The sequence below is a fragment of the Beta vulgaris genome, chromosome 6, assembly GCF_026745355.1.
Source record: "Beta vulgaris subsp. vulgaris cultivar EL10 chromosome 6, EL10.2, whole genome shotgun sequence".
NCBI classification, from domain to species: Eukaryota; Viridiplantae; Streptophyta; class Magnoliopsida; order Caryophyllales; family Amaranthaceae; genus Beta; species Beta vulgaris.
In genome coordinates, this window is record NC_079207.1 from 59,856,952 (window position 1) to 59,884,909 (window position 27,958).

At 38.7% G+C, this 27,958-nt stretch overlaps 2 protein-coding genes across 4 annotated transcripts; both read left to right on the forward strand.

Moving 5' to 3' along the window:
• Positions 1–8,069: 8,069 nt before the first annotated feature.
• LOC125498520 (uncharacterized) lies at positions 8,070–10,454 on the forward strand. Its single transcript, XM_048646745.1, has 5 exons — positions 8,070–8,305; positions 8,830–9,022; positions 9,076–9,205; positions 9,292–10,091; positions 10,413–10,454. Exons 1-5 carry the CDS (start codon positions 8,070–8,072, stop codon positions 10,452–10,454), a joined length of 1,401 nt encoding a protein of 466 aa, XP_048502702.1.
• A 13,367-nt stretch (positions 10,455–23,821) lies between these two features.
• On the forward strand, positions 23,822–27,816 carry LOC104884873 (uncharacterized). Of its 3 annotated transcripts, none has more exons than XR_007275778.1 (3): positions 23,822–24,350; positions 26,687–27,381; positions 27,494–27,816. XR_007275778.1 is itself a non-coding variant. In XM_048647588.1 (3 exons), exons 1-3 carry the CDS (start codon positions 24,117–24,119, stop codon positions 27,572–27,574), a joined length of 495 nt encoding a protein of 164 aa, XP_048503545.1. In that variant the 5' UTR covers positions 23,822–24,116; the 3' UTR covers positions 27,575–27,816. The 3 variants fall into 3 exon arrangements, 1 of the variants encoding a protein (XP_048503545.1); XR_007275779.1 differs by having other exon boundaries at positions 26,797–27,381; XM_048647588.1 differs by having other exon boundaries at positions 26,687–26,866.
• Positions 27,817–27,958: the final 142 nt, after the last annotated feature.

Sequence of the window (27,958 nt, forward strand, 5' to 3'; positions counted from 1 at the left end):
CTTCCATTCCAAGATCCCACAGAAATGTGAAGACCGACAGGTTAGAATCGGCCGAATTCACGGCCTTCATGGTATGCGTCGTGGGTCAAGCCTGTAAACCCATTTCTTATATTGTCTCCATTTTGATGAACTTATGTGTCGCGCCAGTATCCACCATAGCCATAATTTCTAGACCATTAACTCGAACTTTACAGTACATTAAACCATCAATAGGGCAATTCTCGGAGTTCATGGCATTCAACAGTTTCATAGTACCGACACGAGGAGGAGTTTGCTCCCTTCGTAACCCAACAATGCAGAAAGTTGTTGTATCTTCGGACAGTTTCTTATTACGTGTTGCCCTTTACAAATGAAGCAGCCATCACTGAAACGAGTCTTCTTACTCAAAGACCCTTCATCCTTCTTGTCAAAGTGTCCATGGTTCGATTTCTCAAATGATTTCTCATAAGTCTGCATACCCTTCTTCTTATCAAACTTTCTCTTCTTTCCCCGGTCTCGATCATCCTTACGATTGTTATTCTTTTCAGAACTTTCCCCACTGTACATCCAATCAACAAGGGCTTTAGCGGAGACAATCGCTTCCTCGAAACTAGTAACTTTTTGTCTACACAACTCTGTTTGAGCCCACGGTACAAAATTATGGAGTTTATATTCTTCGGACATCCCCGTAATGTCCAGGAGTAGGGACATAATTTCCTTCACATAATCTCTAATGTTTCTCGTGTGCCTTAATTCCTTCAATTTTCCGTGGCAACCCAAGAACTGTTGCGGGGCAAAAATTGTTTGCGTAAATCAGACTTCATTTCTTTCCAAGACTTCATAGCCGTGGCACCATCGGTACCACCAGATTAGCGGGATCACCACCATAACTTGGCATCACCGCTAAGGTTCAATGCGGCAACATCCAATTTTCGACCATCCCCTTGCTTCGTAACTTTGAAGTAATGTTCAAGATCCTTAATGAAATTTTCAAGAGCCTTAGAATCACGAATCCCATCAAAAGCCTTCGGTTCTGGAATTTTAGTCCGATCAAAGTTCCTCTCATTATTTTCGGATGTCCCGACAGCCTTCTTTAAAACGGTTTTCTCCTCCTTCAGACCCATTATTTCCTCCTTTAATTCATCAACGATAGGGAGTACATCACCACCAGTAGGAGTGAGTCTCGCAACTTTCTCAACGACCCCTGAAGCATTCTATTCATTTCCGACAACTGATCGGACAGAAGTTGAATTGAATCCCTTATCGTGTTAACGGGAAGTTCATCAGTGCCCCCAATACCCAAATATGATTCGGTACGATCAAGACAAGCCTTTGAATTTCGTCCAGACATCGTTTCGATTCTCCGAGATTATGTTCTCCGACTATTCTCTTGTTGAAACTGATGAATACGTCGGAAAAACGCTAGTCTGGTGGGACTAGGTTGTGCCGTCCATAATTTTGAGGAAAATTGCCGGAAAATGGACAGAATACCCCGTATGATCAGGATGAAAAATTTCATCGCACCTTCAAGTGTATAAATGACATTGTAGATAACTTTATCGTAAAACCGTCTTTTCTCCTTTCTATTTCTTCGAATTTCACGCAAGTATGGGGCAGTAGGCTTCAAAACTTTCTTGAACTTCGATTTTTTGCGGGGCATGGATAATCACGAGCCTAGCTCTGATACCAAATTATCACAGAGTAATTCTCGTTTTTGCCTTGAGAGCGTTAGATCACGATTTAACCAACCTAACAATATATCCGTATAATAAATCGTAACGATAGTATTCACACAAATTATATATTTAAACACAATAATTGTATTTTATAGGATGGTTGTACAATTCGTCGAACCCCTTGGACAGCCCCTAAGGGTGTATATTTATAGGCAATGATGACAGAGACGAGCCCCTCTGTCTGAGCAAACTGCCCTCGTAACTGCCAGCCATGTGGCAGCAGCATGCAATAACAAAGCCCTAAGCAGCGTGCCTAAATACGCGGCCCTTATGCCCAGTCAACAGTACTTGAAAGTAATAACCATCGCGTCGCTTCGGTCCTGATACATTGCCCTTGACACGGGCGCGTGGCATACACGCGTCCTTTATCTCCCACGCACTTCACTATTTAATGAGTTTTGAGCGCGTGCAGCCCACACACACGTGCACAACAAATGTCCAAGCTTCCAACAACCCTATGCCATGTGCCCATCACTCTAGCGCCAAGGCCTCATGCTCCTAGCGCACATGAGCCACGCCTTAGACCTTGCAACTCAATCAACCCCCATCATAGGCCATCGTCTTAGGATATTTCCAGGACCACACTCAACGTGCCCAGGCTTGACTTAGCCTACGCTATGCCTTCACGACGTTGCATCGTCGTCCACACTCCACCTTGACTTAACCAAGGTAGATCTAGGTGTGCCCTCAACCAAGGACACACCATGCCCACTCACGGGTACATAGGGGTCTTACAAACCACCCCCACTTGACGAGCTTGACGCTCTCGTCAAGTACTCCTCAACCTTGTCCTCGAACTGCCAGAGCGTGGTGTCTCTTTCCCATGAAACCTCGGACTCGGGACAATCTTTCTATCTGACAAAGTACTCAATCCTTCGATTCTTCTTACTTTGTCCCAACACCCGAAGATCCAGAATCATTTCAACTTCCTTAGTGAACTGCTTCCGGATTGTCGGTAGGTTCCTTTTTAGATGTTGGATGCAGGCCCTCCACATCTTCATGGTATGGTTTCAGATAACTTACATGAAACGTCGGATGGACTTTCAATCTCTCCGACAGCTTCAGCTTGTATGCCACTACACTAACTCAACTACATGTTATAGGTTTAGCCAGCTTGTATGCCACTACACCAAATCTTTCAATTCCTCAGGCACACGCTTGGTAAATTCTGACTCAACTGCCGAAATAGCCGCAAACACCTCTTGCGTTTTACGACTTAGAGCATCCGGCACCATGTTATGTTTACCAAGCTTTGCCAAGTGAAATGGTATTCGTCAGGAAATTCCATCCAACGGGATTGTTTTGGTGACAAGTTGTTCTGAGATTGGAAGATTGTATTGGCAACATTATCGGTGAGCACTATAAACTTTGTACCCAGCAAGTAATGCCACCAAATCCTTAGGCAATGCAAAACCGCAAGCATCTCTTTCTCATGTGTTGAGTATATCTCCTCCGCATTTTTGAGATTTCGAACCTCGAATGCTATAGGATTTCCTTCTTGGACTACAACCCCACCAATAGCACTGCCGAAGGCATCAGTGTGTACTTCAAATGGCTTGTCAAATTCCGGATGTTTGAGCACTGGCTCGGATGAGATTGCAGATTTTAAATCCTTAAAAGCAGATTGACACCTTTCTGTCCATTCCCACACCTTACTTTTCTTTAACAAATCGGTCGGCGATGATACTTTCGGCGAATAACCTTTTATGAATTTCCGATAATAGTTTGCTAAACCTAGAAAGGATCGCAATTATTTAGATTGTTCCCTGTCCATAATGGCCCTAACCTTAGCCTCATCCAGCCGCACGCTGCCCTTACTAATTTTATCTCCAAGGAACATTATCTCAAGTTGAACAAATTCGCATTTCTCTTTCTTTACATATAGCTCATACTCCCTTAATTTCTCAAAGACTAGCCTAAGATGTCTAACATGATCATCCAACATTTTTGAGTACACAACAATATCATCCAAATAAACAACACAAAAACAATCGAGATACTCGTAAAGAACATCATTCATTAAATTACAGAAGGTAGCCCAAACGACATTACAAGAAATTCAAAAGAACCATTTCTAGTTACACAAGTAGTTTTTGATTCATCACCTTCAGCAATCCTAACTTGCCAACAACCAGAACGCAGATCAAGTTTGGTGAAGTAAGCAGCCTTCGACAATCAGTCAAATAAATCATCCGTCCGCGGGATCGGGTACTTGTTCTTCACTGTAACCTTATTCAAAGCCATGTAGTCCACACACATGCGTCGGGACCCATCTGCCTTTTTCTCGAATAAAACAGTTGCCCCATAAGGAGCTTTGGATGGTTGAATAAAACCAGAATCCAAGAGCCCATCCAATTGCTTTCGAAGTTTTGCCAAGTCGGATGGACCCATTCGGTAGGGCGCCTTTGCAGGTGGCCTAACGCCTGACTCCAGACTCAATTGCATGGTCGACAACCCTTCTTGGTGGAAGCCTCTTAGGGAGATCTTCAGGCATGATATCCTTGTACTCCTCGAATATTGTCGTAATTTCTTCGGGCACTTCCACCACCACATGCTTCTTCATCTCCAGCATTGCAGCCAAACATGTAGGCTCACCCTTTCTCATACCCTTTTTAACCTGCATAGCGGACAACACCCCATCAGAAGTTAAGGGGATGGAAGAGGACTTACCGGTGACGAAACAAGGACTCGCTTCATCATTAATCAGGATGTCGCCCAGGTATGACGCTACGAAAGCCTTTGCCATCCTGAAGAAAATCTTGCAGAGAACCAAGTCATAATAATCCATGACTACTGCTAACAAGTCAATTCTTCCATTCCAAGATCCCACAGAAATGTGAAGACCGACAGAGTTAGAATTGGCCGAATTCACGGCCTTCATGGTATGCGTCGTGGGTCTAGCCTGTAAACCCATTTCTTTTATCGTCTCCATTTTTATGAACTTATGTGTCGCGCCACTATCCACCATAGCTATAATTTCTAGGCCATTAACTCGAACTTTACAGTACATTAAACCATCAATAGGGGAATTCTTGGAGTTCATGGCATTCAACAGTTTCATAGTACCGACACGAGGAGGAGTTTGCTCCCTTCGTAACCCAAGAATGCAGAAAGTTGTTGTCGCTTCGGACAGTTTCTTGTTACGTGTTGCCCTTTACAAATGAAGCAACCATCACTGAAACGAGTCTTCTTACTCAAAGACCCTTCATCCTTCTTTTCAAAGTGTCCATGGTTCGATTTCTCAAATGATTTCTCATAAGTCTGCATACCCTTCTTCGTATCAAACTTTCTCTTCTTTCCCCGATCTCGATCATCCTTACGATTGTTATTCTTTTCAGAACTTTCCCCACTGTACATCCAATCAACAAGGGCTTTAGCGGAGACAATCGCTTCCTCGAAACTAGTAACTTTCTGTCTACATAACTCTGTTTGAGCCCACGGTTTCAACCACGGTACAAAATTATGGAGTTTATATTCTTCGGACATCCCCGTAATATCCAGGAGTAGGGACATAAATTCCTTCACATAATCTCTAATGTTTCTCGTGTGCCTTAATTCCTTTAATTTTCCGTGGCAACCCAAGAACTGTTGCGGGGCAAAAATTGTTTGCGTAAATCAGACTTCATTTATTCCCAAGACTTCATAGCCGTGGCACCATCGGTACCACCAGATTAGCGGGATCTCCACCATAACTTGGCATCACCGCTTAGGTTCAATGCGGCAACATCCAGTTTTCGACCATCCCCTTGCTTCGTAACTTTGAAGTAATGTTCAAGTTCCTTAATGAAATTTTCAAGAGCCTTAGAATCGCGAATCCCATCAAAAGCCTTGGAATCTGGAATTTCAGTCCGATCAAAGTTCCTCTTATTATTTTCGGAAGTCCCGACAGCCTTCTTTAAAACGGTTTTCTCCTCCTTCAGACCCGTTATTTCCTCATTTATTTCATCAACGATAGGGAGTACATCACCACCAGTAGGAGTGAGTCTCGCAACTTTCTCAACAACCCCTAAATCATTCTATTCATTTCTTACAACTGATCGGACAGAAGTTGAATCGAATCCCTTGTCGTGTTAACGGGAAGTTCATCAGTGCCCCCAATACCCAAATATGATTCGATACGATCAAGACAAGCCTTTGAATTTTGTCCAGACATAGTTTCGGTTCTCCGAGATTATGTTGTCCGACTATTCTCTTGTTGAAACTGATGAATACGTCGGAAAAACCCTAGTCTAGTGGGACTAGGTTGTGCCGTCCATAATTTTGAGGAATTTCGCCGGAAAATGGACAGAATACCCCGTATGATCAGGACGAAAAAATTTCAACGCACCTTCAAGTGTATAAATGGCATTGTAGATAACTTTATCGTAAAACCGTCTTTTCTCCTTTCTATTTGTTCGAATATCATGCAAGTATGGGGCAGTAGGCTTCAAAACTTTCTTGAACTTCGATATTTTGCGGGGCATGGATAATCACGAGCCTTGCTCTGATACCAAATTGTCACAGAGTAATTCTCGTTTTTGCCGTGAGAGCGTTAGATCACGATTTAACCAACCTGATAATATATCCGTATAATAAATCGTAACGATAGTATTCACACAAAGCATATATTTAAACACAACACTTTTATTTTATAGGATGGTTGTACAATTCGTCTAACCCTTTGGACAGCCCCCAAGGGTCTATATTTATAGGCAATGATGATAGAGACGAGCCCCTCTGTCTCAGCAAACTGCCCTCGTAATTGCCAGCCACGTGGCAGCAACATGCAATAACTAAGCCCCAAGCAGCGTGCCTAAATACGCGGCCCTTATGCCTAGTCAACAGTAACCGCAAGTAATAACCGACGCGTTGGTTAGCTCCTGATACATTGCCCTTGAAACAGGCGCATGGCATGCACGCGTCTTTTATTTCCCACGCACAACACATGACCAAGCTTCCAGCAACCCCTATGCCATGCGCCCAACACTCTAAGGCAAGGCCTCATGCTCCCAGCGCACATGAGCCACGCCTTAGACCTTGCAACTCAGTCAGCCCCCATCATAGCCCATCCTCTTAGGATATTTCCAGGACCACACTCAACGTGGCCTAGCTTGACTTAGCCTACGCTATGCCTTCACAATGTTCCATCGTCGTCCACACTCCACCTTGACTCAACCAAGGTAGATCTAGGTGTGCCCTCAACCAAGGACACACCATGCCCGCCCACGGGCACATTGGGGTCTTACACCTAGCTATTATGATGAACAAAATAAGATATTCCCCGTATAATAGCTAGTCCATTCCCTAAGTGGAATGTCTTATACTAAACTGATTGGATCCATGTTATTTTAACTATCCACTAGAGTAAAGCCTTTAGAAAAGTACTACGTAGCTAGTGGTGCTAGAAACATATCTGACCACTGGGTCAACCTGGTTCTGACTGACTTGAACCTGGTTCAACCTATGAGGGTCAATCTTCAAACCTGATCGAAACCTGACCTGGGATTACCCAAACCTGACCGGCACCTGGCAAGATTATATGTTGAACTGACCAGACATACCTGCATTCAAACTGGAACCCGACCGTACTCAACCAGATATTACTATATCATTCTCTTATAACTACTTATAAGTTGGTATGGTTTATTATTATATTTTTCAATAACATGATATTTATAGGAAAAAATCCCTAGAATAAGTCAATCTTTGGCCGATCTTCTTTAATTAAGGCTAACTTTTCGAAACTCCTAATTAAGTTTAATTTACAACCTCATTAACTTTACTTAGGTTATTTTACTATTAACCTGTTTGACTGGTAAAAGAAAACATTAGGTTGACATATTGACTTTTTTAATGAGAAAAGAAATGAAAAAAGAAGAGGGAAATTACAATTCTCTCTCCTCATTTTCAGAAAAACTCTCTCATTTCTCTCTCTTCAACTTCTCCTCATCATCTTCTTCCCTCTACTACTATGTTCCAGTTAAATAAGGAAGAATTGAAGAAGACCAACATTCATCTTCCTTTCTTTTTCTCATCAGCAGGAAGGTTCTTCGACATTAGTGGATGCATGTACGCGTTTTTTCACCTCTTTTTTTTCATAATTTCAAAGAGACAAAGTGAAGTTGGCAAAATTGTTGTAGCTTAATTGTTGTAGCGGGAAGTTCAAAATTGTTGATTTAGAGTGCAAAGTTCAAATTTTTCATAGTTTCTTTTAGGGTTTGTGAAAGGTGAGAAAATTACGAGAGGGATGCTAGTTTTGTGTAAATTGTGTTCGCGGTTGTGATCGATATGTGTGGGTGAGTCTTATTTTTTTGTAGTTTTTGAAATTTTATTGTGAATCGCATCTGAAACTGAAATACAATTTTTAAGGGAACAATGACAAATATTCCATTTGAAAATGTGACATTGAGGTATTGGCATGGTGGGAAGTTCCAGGTTGGTAAAAATGGGGAATTGTTGTATTTAGGGGGTCAAGGCAGGACCTTTCAGGTAAAACCAAATGAAATGTGTTTTTGGGGAGTTCAAGAATCAGCTTGTAAGTCTCGTAATTGCAGTGAAGTTGATAAGGTGTACTATAAGTTTGAAGGTAAGACATTGATGGAAGGATTGAGGTGTGTTGACAATGATGCAGGGTGTTTGAAATGGGTCAATTGGCTATGAAAAATAGGAGCCTTGATGTTTATGTGAAACATGTAGGGATGCCTAGTTCTACAAAGCTAAAAGTGACATAAAATAGCCCACCACCCAATAGGACCTAGAAGAGGCCCACAAACTGAAGTACCAACTAGGTCAACCCAAGACTGAATTGTTGTATTGACCCAATAGAACCACCTGCTATTAAAAAAAACCATCTCCTCAAAAAGCTAGACTGCCACAAAGTCAAAGCAACCCTTGTTTGTGGACACCTCAGCCACATATTCAACCTTAAAAAAACACAAACCAGTTCTATAGAAACTGATATACACAAACAAGCAGCTCCAACAAACCCTAGTCACAAAGCTAAAGGAAAAAAAAAGACCAATTCCTCCTCTGCACAAAAACAACCAATTGAAGATGATTTTTTAAACAATTATGAATGGATTGATCCCAGATCAGATAGGCCTATTAGGTACAGTGACCTGATAAGTTAGTCTAGTGAGGATGAGGATGACCCTCTGTATGATGCTAAAAACAACCCAATTGGGGATAACATTGGTGCAAGTGATGATGTACTGACCGAGGAAGAGTTAGATGTTGAGTATATCGAGGTTGAAGACTTAGCTGCTGACCAGGGTTTGGTTGGGGAATCTGATAATAATGATGAGGAGTTTGCATTAGCTAGAGAAAGGGTGAAAACTTGCACAAATAACTTGTTGCACATTGCCCAAAATAATTGCAAAAGGAAGCTGCTGAGGGGAAATTAAATACACAACAACCACCAGTGAGAGATCCACCTAGAGTAGATGTAGGCACAGGGTATGAAAGTGAGTACTATGATAGTCAGGATGATTGTGAGACACCCCAAGACAGTGGTGATGAGAATGAGGGTGGCAGGCGGTCAAGAAGAGGGATGCTAGTTAGTCCAGATGCTGTTTTACTAAGTTTAAGTGGAATGTAGGTCAGAGGTTTACAAGAGATGATTTCAAGAATGTTGTGGCTAAGTATGTCATCATGCAAGGAAGAAATGTCATTATCACAATAAGCAACAAAGCTAGGAGGCAGGAGGTTGGAGTGACTTGTGACAAGAGTTGTCCATTCTACTTGTATGCATCTTGGCATTCACATAAAGCCACTTTCATTGTCAGGATAGTAGTTGTGGTGCACCACTGCCATGGAAACATGGAAAAGAAAAGGCAATTAAAGATAACTTGGGTTGCCAAGGAAATGTTAGAGGTATTCAAGGCAAGGCAACATTGGCCTGCCAAGGACATCATTGAAACTGTAGAAAGGGCATACAAGGTATTGGTTACAAAAACATTTGCATATAAAGTTAAGTATGCACCACACAAGATGTTGCATGGATCTATGCAAGACCATTACCTGAAGGTAGGAAGGTACATGGCAGCCTTGAAGTCTTCAAACCCTGGTACAGTTGTGGACTTGGTAACTGATGGATCCAAACAAGCTAACCCTCCAGTATTTCAAAAGTTGTTTTGCTGTTCTGAAGGACTTCAAAAAGGGTGGACGGAAGGTTGCAGGAAGGTGATATGTGTAGATGCTGCCTTCTTAAAGACCTTCTTGGGTGGTCAGATTATTACAAGTGTAGGGAGGGATGCTAATGAGCAAATGTTCCCAATTGCATGGGCAGCAGTTGAAGGGGAAAACAACTTGTCATGGGAGTGGTTTTTCCTCCACCTACAAACTTGTTTGCAACTGGGAGATGGCATTGGAATTGCTATCATTTCAGTTGAGCACCAGGTATTAATTTCATCTTAGAACTATCATTTCTTACTAATGTTGTTTAATAAACACTTGTTTGCATCTATTAACCTACTGTTACATAATATTAAGTTATGTTTATATATGTTTCTTCTATATTCATGTTTGCATCTATACACATATACACCTACATAATTATGTTACTTCAACATACACACACACACATATATATGCATATATACACCTACTGCTAACCAAGGTTTGGTTGGGGAACTAGGTCACGTTAACAAACACACACATGTTTATGAATATATAGATCAACTTAATTATTTATGTAACACACATATTTGCATATTTCAGGCTATCCTAAATGCAGTCGCATCTGTTTTCCCTAAGGCATAGCACAGACATTGTGCTTGTCATGTGTTTGCCCACTGGCATAAAAACTTTAGGGGAGATGAGATGAAACTCATGTTTTGGAAGATACCCAAAGCATATAGTCTAGCTGACTATAATGATGCTATGGCTGAGCTTGAGGAAGTAAATGTTGATGCTGCCCATACTTTCAAGGCCTATAATCCAAAGGTTTTTTGTCGAGCCTTCATGAACACATCTATTAAAAGTGATGCCATCACTAATAACATGGCCGAAACGTTTAATGGATATATAATCAATGCTAGGACTAAGCATTTGATTTACATGATGGAGGACATAAGAGTTGCACTCATGCAAAGATTGGTCATCAAGAGAAAGGAAATGGAGAAGCAGAATTCTGGATTATGCCCTAAAATTCAGTGTATATCAGTTACATGCTCATCATGTAATGGTCTGGGACATACTAAGGAGGAGTGTAGGAAGCCTGAGGTCAAGAAGAACCAAGTGTGGCGTGCAAAGGGGCAATTAAATGGTGTTGATAGATCTGTAAGAACTGGAATAGTGAAAGAGGTGAATCAGGTGGTAACTTAGGCGGCAAATGAATTCACAAATGTGGTCAAAAGCACAAAAGCCCAAACAGCTGTTACTAGCCAGATTCCTTTGCAGAATGGGTTTGAATCCTAGCAGAGGAAGAGGACACTATGGTGGAAGGCAGGGAGGAACAAGGAATGCAATGTGAAGAGGCGGAAGGTGGAAGTCCTTCCAATAGGGATGGATAGTATAATAAGCTGGAATGTGAAGTTCTTGAGCTCAAGGAAAGTAGGACTTGTTAGCCTCCTTGAAACAAAGGTAAAGACAAGTAACATGGGAAGTCTTTACTTAAACCTATTTCATGGATGGTGTTTCACATCCAATTCAGCTCTGCATAAGGGAGGAAGAATTGTGATTGCTTGGAAGCCTGGTAGTTTTACCTTAGACATAATAGTTATGACTACTCAGTTGGTACACTGTAGAATTCTGAATAGACAGGGGTCAAAGGAATTTTATTGTACTTTTGTGTATGCTTTTAATGATGGCAATGGAAGAAGAGAAGCTTGGAAGGACTTGGAGGACCTGGCTAAGGACATTACTGGCCCTTGGTTATTAACAGGTGACTTTAACTGTGTAATGAATGTTAATGAGAGGATTGGATCTGTGGTGAGGCACCAGGAGATTGCAGATCTTTGTAGTTGTATGAATGTGTGTGGTATGCAGGATATGGTTAGCACTGGTTGCTTATTCACTTGGAATAATAAGCAACAGGGAGAAAGTAGAGTCTATAGTAAACTAGATAGGGTTATGATCAATCAGGAATGGATAAACCAATTTCAGCACTCAGCAGCTCAATTCTTACCTGAAGGCTTATTTGATCATTGTCCAGTTGAAATAAATGTTTATCCTCAGTTGCAGATGGGAAGAAGGCCTTTTAAATATTTCCATATGTGGAGTTTTTCTGGGAAATTTGATGAAATTGTTACAGAAGCTTGGAGTAGTCATCAGGTGGGGACTCCTATGTATCAGGTGGTGAAGAAGCTCAAGAAGGTTAAGGAGGCTCTCAAACAGTTAAATAAGGCTGGCTTTGATGAGATCCAAAGTAAGGAGCTGGTTGCTCTTACTGAATACAAAACATTACAAGACCAGTTACATCAGAAGCCTGGTGATGTTGAGTTAGCTGATAAAGAAAGAATTGCTGGCCATGAGTACAGTAGAGTGCATAAACAATACATGGCTTTTTTGGCTCAAAAAGCTAAATTAGCTTGGTGCATAGGTGGAGATGAGAACAGTGCAATCTTTCATCAGTCAATTAAAGCTAGAAGGATGCAAAATACAGTTTATGCTATACATGATGAGCAAGGGGTCTGGCAAGATGATGTGAAGGGTGTAAATGAGAGTTTTCTAAGGTTCTACCAAAATCTTCTAGGTAGAGCTATGGCTGATAGAATTCTGGTGAAGAAAGAAGTAATAGAGATGGGACCAAGGTTAATAGCAGACCATATTGCTATCCTTGAAGCTGAGTATACAAGGGAAGAGGTGAAAACAGCTATATTCTCAATAGAGGGGAATAAAGCGCCAGGCCCTGATGGGTTTGGAGCTCATTTTTTCAAGGATGCATGGCACATAGTTGGTGCTGAGGTAACACATGCTATACCGAATTACCTCCAAACAGGTAAATTGTTAACAGAGGTGAATACAACTATATTAACCTTGATTCCAAAAGTAAGCTGTCCAAGTAGTGTGGCTGAATTTCGACCTATAGCTTGCTGTAATGTGTTGTATAAATGCATCACTAAGGTGCTGTGCAACAGATTGAAAGTTGTATTACCTGACATTATTGCAGAGAACCAAGGTGCATTTGTTCAGCAAAGATATATCATACATAATATTATGATATGTCAAGACCTTGTGAGATTCTATGGAAGAAAGAGTATTAAGCCTAGTTGTCTAATGAAATTAGACATGAAAAAGGCCTATGATACTATAGATTGGGATTTTTTACAAGAGATGATGATTGAGTTGGGCTTTCCTAGGATGTTTATACAGCTGGTAATGAACTGTGTTAGAACACCTAGGTTTTCTCTGATGATTAATGGAAGTGTTCATGGTTTCTTTGCATCTAAAAGGGGGCTAAGGCAGGGAGATCCTATTTCTCCTCTATTGTTTGTCATCTGCATGGAGTATTTATCAAGGATTATGATGATGCTCAGTGAATCAAGAGCATTTCAGTTTCATCCTAGATGCAAAACACTTAAACTGACTCATCTAGCATTTGCTGATGATATCATTTTGTGTTGTGGTGGTGAGTTTCAGTCTATATATAAGATGCTGCAGGCTTTTAAATTGTTCTCTCAATCTTCTGGGTTGTGTGTGAATGAGCATAAATCTGACTTCTACACAGCAAATGTTGATGAAATAGTAATTCAAAGAATTAAAGAAGTTTCAGGGTTCAATCATAGTAGGTTACCCTTCAAGTATTTGGGGGTTCCTATTTGTGCTAGAAGGGTGAATGTAGCTGAATGTGAAGTGCTGCTAGCCAAGATGTGTGCAAGGATTAAAATGTGGAGTAGCAGAAACATCTCTTATGCTGGGAGAGTACAGTTGATAAACTCAGTGCTTCTTAGTCTTCATATCTACTGGACACAAGTCTTTATGTTGCCTCAGACTGTGTTAAGGGATATTGAGAAGATTTGTCGAGCATTTTTATGGTCTGGAAATTACTTTAGCACTGTCCCAGGTAGCATTCAATGGGAGAAGGTGTGTAGACCTAAGATGTCAGGGGGGCTTGGATTCAGGAGGATCAAGGACTGGAACAAGGCAGCACTTGCAAAATATGTCTGGGCAATAACAACTAAGCAAGATAGCTTGTGGGTCAAGTGGGTGCATGCGGTGTATATCAAAGAGGACAGTTGGTGGGGTTATATCCACCAAAGAACTGCTCTTGGTATTGGAAGCAAATCTGTAATGTTAAAGAGACCATGAAGCTTCACTATAATGAAGATGTGAGATGAAGAACATGACACAGTTCAAGATTAAAGGAGGTGTATAAACAAAATTACAGAAGAAGAGGAGAGAGTGCACTGGGATAAGATGTTTGGAATAGGCTAGCAGTGCCTAAACACAGAATGATCAGCTGGCTTGCAATTCAGGGCAGACTCAAAACAGCTGATAGATTATGTATGATGGGGGTTATAACTGATGATCAATGTAAACTATGCTGTGAACACAAAGAGAGTCATCAACACCTATTTTTCCAATGTTCCTATGTAAAGAGAATCATGAAGTCTGTGTTTGAATGGCTGGGTTTTAAAAGTAGGCAGGATCAATTGATGAGACTAATGATGATAATGAACAGCAGCAGTGGAAAGTCCAGAGTAGTGAAGCAATACATGCTGCAGTTATCACAGTAGTGTCTACTATATTTGGTGGGCAAGAAAATGAAGTTCAATGGAACATGATTGTCTGGAGACCTGAAAAGGTATATAGAACCATCAGAGAGTGTATAGTTAGGCGTATTACAAGTGTATTGCCTAGAAAGATTTCTAGCAAAGATATAGATTGGTGGGAAAATGTAAAGAGGAAACTGTAATATGTATAGCTTTTAGCAAAAGTTTGTAGCTTTCCTTTTGTGGAGGAGTCCAACCTAGTTGGTTTGCTCCCTAAGGTTTAGTTGTTGGTGTAAAAAGTTTTTTGGTGATTAATACTACTTACTCTTACTTAGCAAAAATATTAAAAGGACAATGGCGGAAACATCGTCTTCTGTGAATGTCACTACTACAAGAAATGTGTTTAAATAACTAAGTGATAAACCAACATAAGAAAATAGTATAAATAAATTGAATTAATTAGAGTAATAACAAAAAGAGAAAACTAACTCTTCAACTAACTAAAAGTCTAGGCCTAACAGATCTAGCTTTTTAGTGCTCACAACTCAACCCGAGCCCAAAACCAAAGAAGGTTCCCATCAACATAACCTGCAAAATATACAACAAACATCCACAATCAGTGGGGAGTAACTAGCAGTTCTCCCAGACCAAAAGAAATCAAAGCATGATTCAGACATAGATTAATAAGAAAGGAAATAATAAAGTCAAGTCAATTACAATATGCATCCACTTCCATGTAACTCACAAATAACGCAAATGAATAATAAATAGCAAGTGAGTTGGATAAATATAAATAAATCATCTCAAGAGTACTTTTATAAAAAAAAAAAAAGTATAGGTAAAACAAGTTATTGAGTCAGAAACCGAACGCCAGTGAATCGCAATTCACTTCCTAAGGTTTGTCAGATCGCAATCTCCAGGTCAGTCTATGGGCTTACGTTCCCCACTATCTGTGTCTAAGAATGGCCAAACTCCCGATGCAGGGTAGAACACGCAGAACTCCCTGACCTCTCGGACGATAACAATTAACCCAGGTGTATCCTTAGTTCGCAAACCAGGTGGTTGGCATGTTCTTCACCGGGGACTACATCTATCCTACCGGATATTCTTATCTCAAAATAAAATCATAATATCATGAAAGTATCATTCATCTAAAAAATATTCGTCAAAAGGGATGCCACCGGCCTTATACCATAATTCATCAAAAGATATTCTTCAAAATTTCTTCAAAGTAGTAACTTACAAACTTAGAACAAATGTTCCAACAATAAATACTTTGAACATCATAACAATTCAAACAGAAAGGCATCATAACAAATAAGATCACCAATTAACTCCAAGACTTTTTAAATAAATAAAACGTACACAACTAATCATTTTTACATAAATCAAACATAAACATAATGATACCCAATAATACTTATAGCAACTTACTAAACACCAGAATCCAAGAACATGAAAGATCACAAATTATTTTTGATTAACAAGCTCTTAAATAATTAAAAACAATATCCTCAAGTTCACAACAAAAACTCAATAATAATTATTAAACTAATAAATATGATTAGTAAGATAACACAAAAATTATCATACCACCCTAATGGCTCTACTGACATGGTACAATTTTTATTTTAATTTTTGGAATCTAAAAGTATTTTAAATGTTAATTTACAGATTACTCAATAAAGCCAATATAATAATTAAAAAAAAAATAAACCCCCAAAAATTACCAAAAACTTTCATAACATGCATAAACTCATGAAAATTCATAATATACAAAGAAATGAATTTTTCGGCCTCCAGAAATAATTTTTACGATTTATATACCGAAAGAAACGAAAATTCAAAAATAGATAAATCAATTAAATAAACTGGTAAACAGTAGGAAAAAATTATTCTATGGCATGAAATACATACAGCACATATAACATGACCCAAGAAAAATAATTCCAGAAATTTTAATATTCGTTCAATAATTATTATGCAAATAAGCAAAAAACGCACAAAAAAACAATTAAATCAAATAAATACTAAAAATCAGTCGAAAATTATTTTTCTATATACAATATTCATACAGCATGCATCAAGTATACGCATGTCAAATTTCATCAATAATTTCATTCAAAAAGTATTTTAAATAGTTCCTAGCGTAATTATCTAATACCGAACAATACCCTAATCACTATTGTTGTAAGATAACTACTAGTTACCTGGAACGTCGGGAGGAGAGGTGAGTCTAAAGAGATAGTTAAGAGTTACGCATATAATCCAATTCCTCTTCTAATCCCAAAGCACAACGAATGATAAATTGTAGCAACAAGTCACTAGGCGTTTTCTTCTTGAACATTGAAAAATCTCATTTCATGCTGTTCTGGTCCAACCATGATTTCTGGCGATTTAAAGATCGTATTCACAATCGCTCCGGTCTAAGTGAAGATGACGATGTTATAAACGTGCTGTCCAAATTTGAGGACAATCCAACGGTTAGATCTCCGGTTACGGTTATTTTCGTGAAGGTGTGACAGGAAAAATCGGGTTGAACCTTTCTCTTATTTTTCACTTCTCTTCCTCTTCTCTCTTTTCTTTGAAAATGACGAGGCTTAATGAAGAATGATGTTGAATTTCTCTGATTAAAAATCAGAATTTATTGGCAAGGAGAAATTAAGGGTTTAGGAGAATGTTAATGAGGGATTAAATGAGCTATTAGAAGAGATCCAAAGTTTAGCTTAATAAGCACCAAAACTCTTCATCCTCCACTCCGTAATTGCTTATTTTTGGCCAGCATGACTCGCCACATGTGATGCAATATTTCATCACCCAAGTCGGTCCAACAACGTTACAAAAAAGCTACACGACAAAAATGCATCCTAAACGCGCAAATAAATAACGAAACTAATATAACTTTCAAAATAAATAACTAACAACTTAAAATAAATATATATAAATATATCACAGCATATAAATATATATTCACATGTTTACAACACGTTCCAAAATAATTTAAATAATAAATTATTTATTTTTACAAAAAAAAATCATTTTAATGTAAACAAACACAAAAAAAAAGGGTGAAAATTACGGGGTGTTACAACACATGACTGAGTTTGGAAAGGGGGTGCACATAACTGAGGTTACGATGGATTATATTCACTCAGATTCCTGGGGGCCTGCTCGGGTAGAAGGTATAAGAGGATTCACTTATTTTGTGACTTTTATTGATGATTTCTCGAGGTACTGTTGGTTGTATTGTTTAAAGCATGAGGGAGAGGCTTTTAATACTTTTGTGCAATGGAAAGTCTTAGTGGAAAATCAGACAGGCAAGAAGATTAAGAGGTTACGTACGGATAATGGTCTTGAGTTGGTTAATGATGAATTCAATGAGCTTTGCAGTGACGTAGGGCTAGTGAGACATCGCACTGTCAGGAAAACACCATAGCAGAATAGTGTTATAGAGCGCTTGAATCAGACTTTGCTAGAGAGAGTTCGATGCATGCTCTCTAATACAGGGTTGACTAGGAAGTACTGGAGTTAAGTTGTGAAAATGGCATGCTACCGGATAAATCATGGTCCTCATACAGGTATTGACTACAAGGTACCATATGAGGTATGGTATGAGAAAAGTGTTGAGTATTCAGGTTTACGTGTCTTTGGTTGTATGGTCTATATCATGTGAATGAGGGTAAACTCGAACGAAGGGCTAAGAAGGGTTATTTTTTGGGGTATGGAAATGATGTGAAGGGTTACAGGATTTGGTCCCGATCAGAAGGACGTGTTATAATTAGTAGAGATGTTACTTTTAATGAAAACACTATTTTTGTTTCTGCTAACAAACCTGCAGGTGACACTGATGATAGCACAGATGAAGGATCTGAACAAGTAGTTGCTTCAGAACCTACTCCACAACCACAGGTTCGAATTTAGGGGAAGAATGATGTTCTAGTGAATTATCCCATTGTGGAGACTAGTCAGAGGGATGGAGATGTTGTTGATGAAACAACTGATATTGAGTCTAATCATGAGGAAACTGTTGTGGAAGGTCAGAAACAACCTAGGAAGAAGACGTAGAGACTAATTGAACAGTAGGGATGGGCATGGGTCCAAGACCCGACCCGGACCCTATTGGACCCGACCTTAATTTAAGGGTCTGGGTCCAACTTTTTCAGACCCTTAGGGTCCGGGTCCAGGTCCGGATCTGGGTCCAAGTAATTTTATGAGGGTCCGGGTCCGGGTCCTGATGTTGTAGACCCAGACCCGACCCTAGACCCTAGACATATGTAATATATAAATTTTAACCTTTTTTTTTAAAAAAAAAGTTGATTTTTTTTAAACCCTAAAGGCCTAAACTAACAGTTTAACTTTAAAACCAAAAGACCAAAAGAGTGAGAGTGAGACGCAGTCACGCCTCCACTCATCCACTGCACGCTGCCGATTTCCTTCGAATTCGCTGCCGGTTTCCTTCGACTTCGCCGCCGATTTCCTTCGACTTCGCGCTAGTTTCCTTCGACTTTGCCGCTGATTCACGCTGCTCAGACAGCTCCAGATATTTCTCTTTAATTTTTTCAGTTTTCTTTTTATTTCTCTCTGATTCTTCGATCCTTCTCTTTGTTTTTTCGGACATCTTTTGTATGAAACTGATTTATTTGTTAAATTTCAAATTGATTTGTTTGTCGAACTGATTTGTTTCATTGTTTGTTTCGTTTGAAATGTGGTATTTGTTTGTTTCAAACTGATTTGAAATGTGGTATTTGTTTGTTTCAAACTGATTTGTTTCATTGTTTGTTTCATTTTTCAGTTTATGTGTATGAATTTCAGTCTTGATATTTCGTTTGAGTTGAATTTGTAGAAAATTAGGGTAAAAAAATTGAAAATTAGGGTTAAAAAACTGAAAATTTGGCAAAATAAAGAAAATTTAGGCTTGGACCCTCTAGACCCTTCAGACCCTACAGACCCTAAGGGTCAGGGTCCAATTTTTTCAGACCCTTAGGATCCGGGTTCGGGTCTGGGTCTGTAAAAAATTTAGGGTCCGGGTCTAGGGTCCTGCCAGACCCGACCCTTGCCCATCCCTATTGAACAGATAGAGAGTCGGAACGTTCCTGGCTGAAACTGTTGTGTAGAAGAGATGATTGCTTATGCATTACATGTAGCCAATGATATTGTGTCACCTGAGTCAATGTCCTACACGGAAGTAGTTTCTAGTAACCATTCATCTAAGTGGTTAGTTGCTATGAGTGAGGAGATGGAGTCTCTTCACAAGAACCATACATGGGAACTCGTAAGGATACCACAGGGTCATAAGGTGATTGGTTGAAAGTGGGTTTTCGAGAGGAAGGAGGGAACTTCAGAGGGTGAAAGTGCATATACAAAGCCAAGCTAGTTGTAAAAGGGTTCACTCAGAGGGAAGGGGTCGACTACAATGAGATTCTCTCACCAGTGGTTCTTCATACTTCTATTAGAGTGTTATTAGCAATGGTAGCACATTTTGATCTAGAACATAAGCAGTTAGATGTGAAAACAGCTTTCCTACATATGGGGCGTTGGATGAGGATATTCTGATGAGTCAGCCAGAGGGGTTCGTTGCTCCAGGGAAAGAGAAGTTTGCTTGCAGGCTGAAGAAGTCCTTATATGGACTTAAACAGTCACCTAGACAGTAGTATACGAGGTTTGGTAGTTTCATGGATTTGACAACAGTCTGTATGATTGTTGTGTTTATCATAGCAAGGTGGAAGACGGTTCTTATAGTTATCTATTATTATATGTTGATGACATGCTTATTGCAACGAAGAAGAAGTCAGACGTGTTGAAGTTGAAGAAGCTTCTGAGTTCTGAGTTTGACATGAAAGATTTGGGAGCAGCGGGAAGATTCTTGGCATGGAGATCTATAGGGATCATGGACGGAAGAAACTTTTCCTTTCTCAGAAAAGTTATATCATTAAGGTACTTGACAAGTTTGGTATGAGTACTGCGAAATCTATTGATACTCCTGCTGCTGCAAATGCTCATCATTCTGTTGTTCTTTCTCCTCAATCTGATGAGGAGAAGGAGTACATGTATAAGGTTACATATGCTAGTGTCGTTGGTAGTCTGATGTATGCTATGGTTTGCACTAGGCCAGATATAGCACATGATGTTAGTGGTGTTAGCAGGTTTATGACTCAGGGAAGGAACACTAGCAGGCAATGAAGCGAATTTTTCGCTACTTGAAGGGGACGGTAGATGTCGGTCTCATTTATGGAAATGATGTTGAGTATTTGGTGATCGGATATTCTGATTCGGACTATGCTGGTGATATAGACACTAGAAGATCGATGACTATGTATGTCTACACTCTAGGAGGTTCTGTGGTTAGTTGGAAGGCTACTTTGCACTCTTAAATGACTTTGTCTACTACGGAGACTGAGTACATGGCTTTAACTGCTGTAGCAAAGGAGGGTATATGGTTACGTGGTTTGGTCAGTGATTTGGGTCTACACCATGATCGTGCGACTGTCTATTGTGATAGCTTGAGTGTTATATGTCTCGCCAAGGATCAGGTGCATCACGATAGAACTAAACACATTGATGTGAGGTATCACTTTTTGAGGAGTGAGAAGAGGATAGTGGTGAAGAAAGTTGGGACTCCAGACAACCCAGCTGATATGTTCACCAAGCCATTTATTGAACTAAACACATATGACCTTGTGAGAGGTTTTGCCTCAAGGTGGAGGCAATTCCGACCACAGGACAAAGTTGGCAAGCCCTACATCGGGTTAAACATGCAAGTGCAGGAGGGGAAATAGTATCTCGTGTATTGTTGAAGAGGTGCGTGTTTTGTTGATTGTTGAAGAGGTGGAGTTGTGTGATAGATGCAAATCAAGGTGGAGATTTGTGAGAGTGACTTGCAAAGGAAGGGAGAATTATGGTCGCGAGTCGCGACAACCATCGCAAGGCGCGACGCCCGAAAGTCGTGAGTCGCGACCTGTGTCGCGAGGGGCGAGATGTGCTTCGTGGCAGACTCCTCGTCGCGAGCTCGACTCTATTTTTCTGGAAGCGCGAGGGCGATTTACTTTGCTCGGTTTATTCGACGACTTAAGACTTGTATTCTAGACTTCATATAAATATTTTATTTCATTTTAGGGCTTTTTACCACAATATTAGAGAGAGAGATTAGTTAAAACACAATAGAGAAGATTAGAGAGAGTCTTTGAGATTCAATTACATCCAATTGAATCTTGCCTATTGTAATTGAAATCGTCTCGTTTATAGTGAAATAATCTTTTCCCCTTCCTTGAGAAAGTAGCTATTGCATTTATAGTGAACCTCGTTAAATCTTGTGTGTTCTTATTTGTTTTCTTATGTTTATCGCTTGCTTAATCGCTTCCGTTGCAACAATAGTGAATATGGTTCTCCTTCGTCATCTTTTAGCAGGCTTAGTCAAACTTGGCTCTAATCAAGCCCTGGTTCATTACCCACTTATATATTTCAAATCCAAGAGTGGTTCATGTCTGGAGCAGGTAGAGTATATTGAGGCTCTAACGAAGAAGAAATTGTCTCCCTAAGAGGAAAAGAAATCCCACTCAAGGAGGATGAATGACAAGTCTGAATTTTTTCACCATAAGACATTTTTAAGCAAGAGAAGGAGTAGTTCGGCAAGGAAAGGTTTTAGTCAGACCGGAGGCTTGTCATAATCGCTCGATCGAGTTGAACGCCAAAAGCTAGAATCAACTCAAGGGATGGAAAGAGAAAAGAAAAGAACTAAAAACAAGTGAAAGTGGTGAAGGAGTAACAAAGAGCCCTTTTATAGAAAAAATATCGGTGTTTACTCGACACCACCCAATGTTTGTAATCGACGGTTTGAATTCCAATGCAACTTCCATTAAGTTGTGTGTATTAGAGATATAAAAAAAGAGGTGGCCCCTACATACAAAACCATTCAACCTCCAAGGAACAATCATTAATTTGGTCCAAGTCATTGTATTCCATGTGGGTGCAGAACTACTCCAAAGAAGTCATTTATTCCTTCGGTTAGGCCCTCCAAAAGTGTGTTGGCCTCACAACATTCCAATAGTTGAGGCCCAATCGTTGAGTTCACTCAAGATGTTCGAAAATCGAATTATAACTTGTTATCCTAAGTAGAATAATGGACCTATCGAGTAAACTATTGGGAGTTCAAATATAGACCTCAGCCCGTTATGAGTTAATCTCATGACCATTGCACAGCCGCCAACCCCAAAAGGATACGAGTGAAAGTAGGCTTTAAATGGTACCGGCCCTTATCTATCTCCCACGATATATACTCCATTTGGCATCAAAATAGAGGTAAATTCATCTAACTAAACAAATACATGTATGTGATAAAACTCGCCACGCTTTTGCTTTTTATTGCTCGGCCATATGATTTAAGCATCAAGTGGGTTCTCCTGAAATCTCGCCGGATTAATCTTTTTGTTTCACAACAACCCATGCAGAAATTTAACCCAACATTAATCATACTCACATTCAATTAACCAAGGCCTACTTGCTATTTCCACTAACATTACTTTTTAGCAAAAATAGAATCTAACAAACTTCTACATTGTTTACCTATAAATTATAAAACACAAACAAAGAGTAGGTAAATAGTTGAAATAAGTCAAAAAGTGTCAAGTTTTATTATTTCCAGTCAATGAAAATAAGCCACTTGGCGTAGACAAGTTAATGCATCACATTACTCCCCTCCACATGGCATTAAAGTAGGTTAACATTACACCGTCCAATTGGCCAAATTGTTCGAATATTGATAAGCTATGCTTGGATGAGACTTCTTCTATGTTTTGAGGTAAATTCCTTGCAAAGTTTTACCCGTGGACCGAGCACATGTTCGATCAACGTTACTCATATCACAGTCAACGTCACAACTCTCAACTATGTAATGTCGACGTTTTTCTTCAAGATAAATTTGGAGACCCATTCAAATTTAAAACCATGTCTACGCTGCAAACATTTGAGGCTAATCTAACTGAAACTGACAGGACCATCAATTATTTTCTCCACCAAACCAAATGAACAACGACGATCACAAACTTTGGGAAGAGCACTAAATCACGTACGTCTAGCGAATAAGTCTATATCATTTTACATTTTGACATGTTGACTATACACCAGTATTATTGGTGTCCCATGTGATCATTCTAAGAAATTAAGGCTTCACTCAACAGGAAGTTTCATAACTTTTGGAACATCGAAGCCAACCAACATAACGACATGAACAATGGAATAATTATATACTTGGAAAAATGGAATATATCTTTATAATAAAGTGTATACAATCATCGAGTTAAACTATTGGTTAAATTGCTTCTTTGACATGGTACCGTACTACTATAGAATAGACAAAGATAACACCTCTAAATTATCTTATTTTATCAATTGTTATATAAAGTCTAAATTTAACATTTTAATAAAAGAACTGTTATCTTAGCTAGTATTGATAATATTTCACTTAACACTTATCTTAATGTGTGTTATCTTTGCTATGAAATTAGTTTATAGTGTTTTATTCTATTCTTTTATGGGAAATCTCAAAACAGAAATCCCGCCCATTTTCCTTTTTGACGGTTTAGATGAAAACCTCAATACCTTCAATTTCTTTCTCGTGTCTTCTAAACCCATAAATTCCTAAAACCTCATTTCACTCTCTCTCCTCCCCGTGAAGAAACCCCAAAGAGGAAACCTAAAAACCCCAAATCCCTAATCTCTCTCTCTCGTCCCCTGCTTTCTGCCTAGCCGGAATCCGGTTGTTTCCTCGCCGGTGATGCGTGTAGTCTTGGTGTTGTTCTTGTCGAAGTTGTTGTTGTCGCTGCCGAAACTTTCCTCCCCCGCTTGCGTCCCCCTAACTCTCCTCTCGTTGCTGCTGCCGTTGTGCGCTGCCGTGGCTTTGGTTTTTACCGCTGCTATTAATGCGCCCTTGCTGGTGGTGGTGCCACCATTGTGTGATGTTGTCGTTGTAGTGTTTGGTGCTGCTGCCATTCTTTTTCTCCCCTTATCGGTACTTTCCCTTGTGTTGAGAGTTGTTCTTGGTTGTTGTTAATGTTATTCTCTTGTTTTTATTGCTGCCCTTGTTAAGGAGTTGTGGTTGTTGGGGCTATTGTTGCTGTGTTATATTGTTGTTGTTACTGTTGGTTGTTGTTGTTGGATGTTGGTTTTGGTTGTTGCTATTGGATGTTGATGTTGGTTGTTGATGTTAGTTGTTGTTACTATTGTGGTTGCTCCTCTTAGTTGTTGTGGTTGTTCTTTATTGTCGTTAGTTTTGTGTCTAGTTGTAGTTGCTATTGCAAGAGTTGTTTTGGTACGTGGCTGCCATTATAGTTTTCAAATTGATTTCCTTTATAAGTTAGTAAATAAACTTAATGAGTCTACCTTGAATAGGATATAAGTTAACTAATGATAATATTTTGGGTAGACATCCAAGAATTGGATTTTAAGATGTTTAATTAGTTTTTAGTTTAGTTAGTTAAGTTGCAAAAGAATTCAATTTCATGGTTATAAATATGTGGTCTGAAAGTTTATCGAATTTGGAATAAGTAACTTGGATATATGCTAAGATTATAATTGTGAAGTATATAATTTACATCCTTGCTTTGACTATGATAAATAATTTGGTCACTGATTTGAATATATTTATTTAGGGAATGTCAATTGAGTTAATTTAGAAAACGTACATTTACGAAGTATGATATTATTCTAAACTCGCACGCTAAATCTAGTACATTGAGTTATGTGAGTTTTATATGTCAACCTATAACTAGAATTTAGCTAATGGTTTGGATGGAAGAGTATGAATTGTGCATAACTAGCGTTCGTTAGTTTACTCTAAGGCTCTGTTTGGTAGGGCGTAAAACGTTTTCCCGGAAAACTGTTTTCCTCTATTTTCAGTTTTACATTGTTTGGTTGGCAAAAGAGTGTAAAACCATTTTCCTTGGGGTAAAATTACTCTCCCAATGATGGAAAACCATTTTACTTTCAAAATGAAGGGAAAACTATTTTCCTTCTCTCTCTTGTACACTCCTCTCACTACCTCCTTACTTTCCCTTTCATTTTCCTTTCATTTCATCATTTTTTTTACATCGAACCAAACAACGGAAAACTAATTTTGGAATTGTGTTTTCCATTGTAAATTGTTTTCCATGAAAATTATTTTACACTGAAACTATTTTACGCCCTACCAAACGGAGCCTAACTGAGAAGTCAATTGATAACGTTGTTGGTATTGATCATATTTAAATGTTTATGAGTTTTAGTAATTTACAAATTTATGATTTGATTGCGTTGAACCTAAATGCATAAATATATTGAAGCTAAATTACGTATGGAGGTACTAGGTTTGAATCATTGGGTTGGATATAAGTTGTTAATTACTTTAATGAAGTTTTATATATATGGTTTAAGTGATCTTTGTGAGTGTTCGAAGCGTGTTCAATATCTAAGTACATTAATGTAGGAATGAAGTTATGTTCTTGGTTTTGTTTCTGCAATATATGAAAGTTGTTTCTACGTTGTTGTTGTTGGAAGTTCACTGAACTGTGGAAAGGTGACATACCTAATATATAATAAGAATTCTAATTGTAGGTTATTATTTGTCAAAGTACGTACTATATTAATAAGTGGATTGATGTGGTAAGTTTGTGATAGTGTTCTACTTATAACTCAAATGATGTTCTAGAGTTGGTTGGGTAGAATTCAATAAAGAATACTTATTAGATGGTTTACAGTGAGACAAAGATTACGTAATCTCACTAGAGTTATCAATGATGCTATGTGGAAGAATAGTTTGAGTATATTAATAGATTGCACCATCCATCAACCAAGTATGGACATATTTGAGGCATTTGATAAGGTGGGGTACTTGTGTAGTTGACAGTAGAACTTGAATCACAAAACATCTATAGCACATATATCAGAATGAATAAGCTATTGATAGAAGAGAGGAAGAAAGTAGGCATCGTCTACATATTTCTAAAAGTTGGATTCATCCTAACATGTTGTAGTAATCATATGCTTTTTTTCTAGTAATCTTTGGTTAAAAGTTAATAGATGTTGGCCATAGGTTGATAAACTATACACTTTTAAGAATTTATATGCACTCTGAATCTTTGGCCATTGAACTCATCTCAGTTCATCAAGCTGATTGATTTGATCACTTAACATCATAATATAGAATTCTGAATTTTCATTGATAAGGTAAATTTTTGTTCTTTAAGTGATTCTTCTTTATCAAATATGAGGATCTATCAACTAATCCTCACTTTCCATTATGTTAAATTTGTAATACATTATTGTTGAAAATTCTTCTGAGTATTTGAGATGCTTGCCTCTCACTTCCAGCTCTATCTCCTAGTAAACATGGAATTGTGGGGGGATCTTTTGATTGATGTGTATGCATCTCCGGTTCCCTTCCTCCTTCGGTTCTCACCTTCTTCAATTCATTCTAGCAGACTTCGTGGAACATTAAAATTCGCCATTGTAACCGATAACCATATTCGCCATTTTTACCGGCAATTTGAGGTAATTGTTAATTTTCAGGCCCTTGTGTATTCCTAATACATAAAGAAACTGATTTTCGTGCCTTTATTGTTCAAATTTTGTTAATTTAATTAATTTTTTGGTTTCTTGAATTGGTAATATACTATATTGATTTTCTGAAATTCCTGAAATTGGGTGTTTAATGAGTTAGCATAGCACTTGTGGTTGCCGCCATAGACACTACTTGTAGTTAGTAGCTATTTAGTATATTGAGAGTTGCACTACTGTTGTTTTTCGATACCTATTTTCAGGTGCAAATGGGTTGATAATAATACTGGAGTTCAACATGATGATCTAGGTTTCTCCTTAGTTAATCTTGAAAAAGCTCGGCCACAAGGATGATCCATACATCTTAGCCAGCAAAGCAAAGCAAGTGTTTTATGTAACTGATCCACCTGATAAGAGAAAATCGATAGTTCTAAAATCGAGGTCTCGCTATAACATTGATGACTATGATAATGGTGATGAGTTGGAGGAAAGTCTATCTAGCTAGGAAGGTATAATCTTACTATTTGAGTTAGATATTGTAGATATTTGACAACTTGTGGCAGATACATACAATGCGTAATTGTTTTATGAATACTTATTACGTAATTACCTTTATTGCAGTACTATCATGGCATTGGTCGAACCTATTCTCAGGAGAAAATTGATGATGAACTCAAGTGGATTACATATGTCGGAGATTAACAAGAAGCACAAATTATGAATGAATTTTAACTTCCCGCCTAATTTTTTTTACCTTAATCCATCTTTGGACGTACATTATATTTTTGTTATTTGGATATTAATATCATGTGGATGTGGCTAGTCTAGATTTGATTGTTTATGATTTAGATTAATATTGATATGTATATATAGTAGGTTTTGGAAGTTTAGAATTGTGAATATTGGTTGAATTCTTTTGTGAAATAAAAACTTTTGGGATTCAATTTGTTGGTTGTAAGATCCTATGGGTTGAGTATTATACAACATGTACTGTACGGAATTGTTGAGCTGTTGTAATTAACGCCTGCTCACAGGTGAGAATCTGATAATTAAAAAAACAAATATCATAGATAACAGCTATAGGTA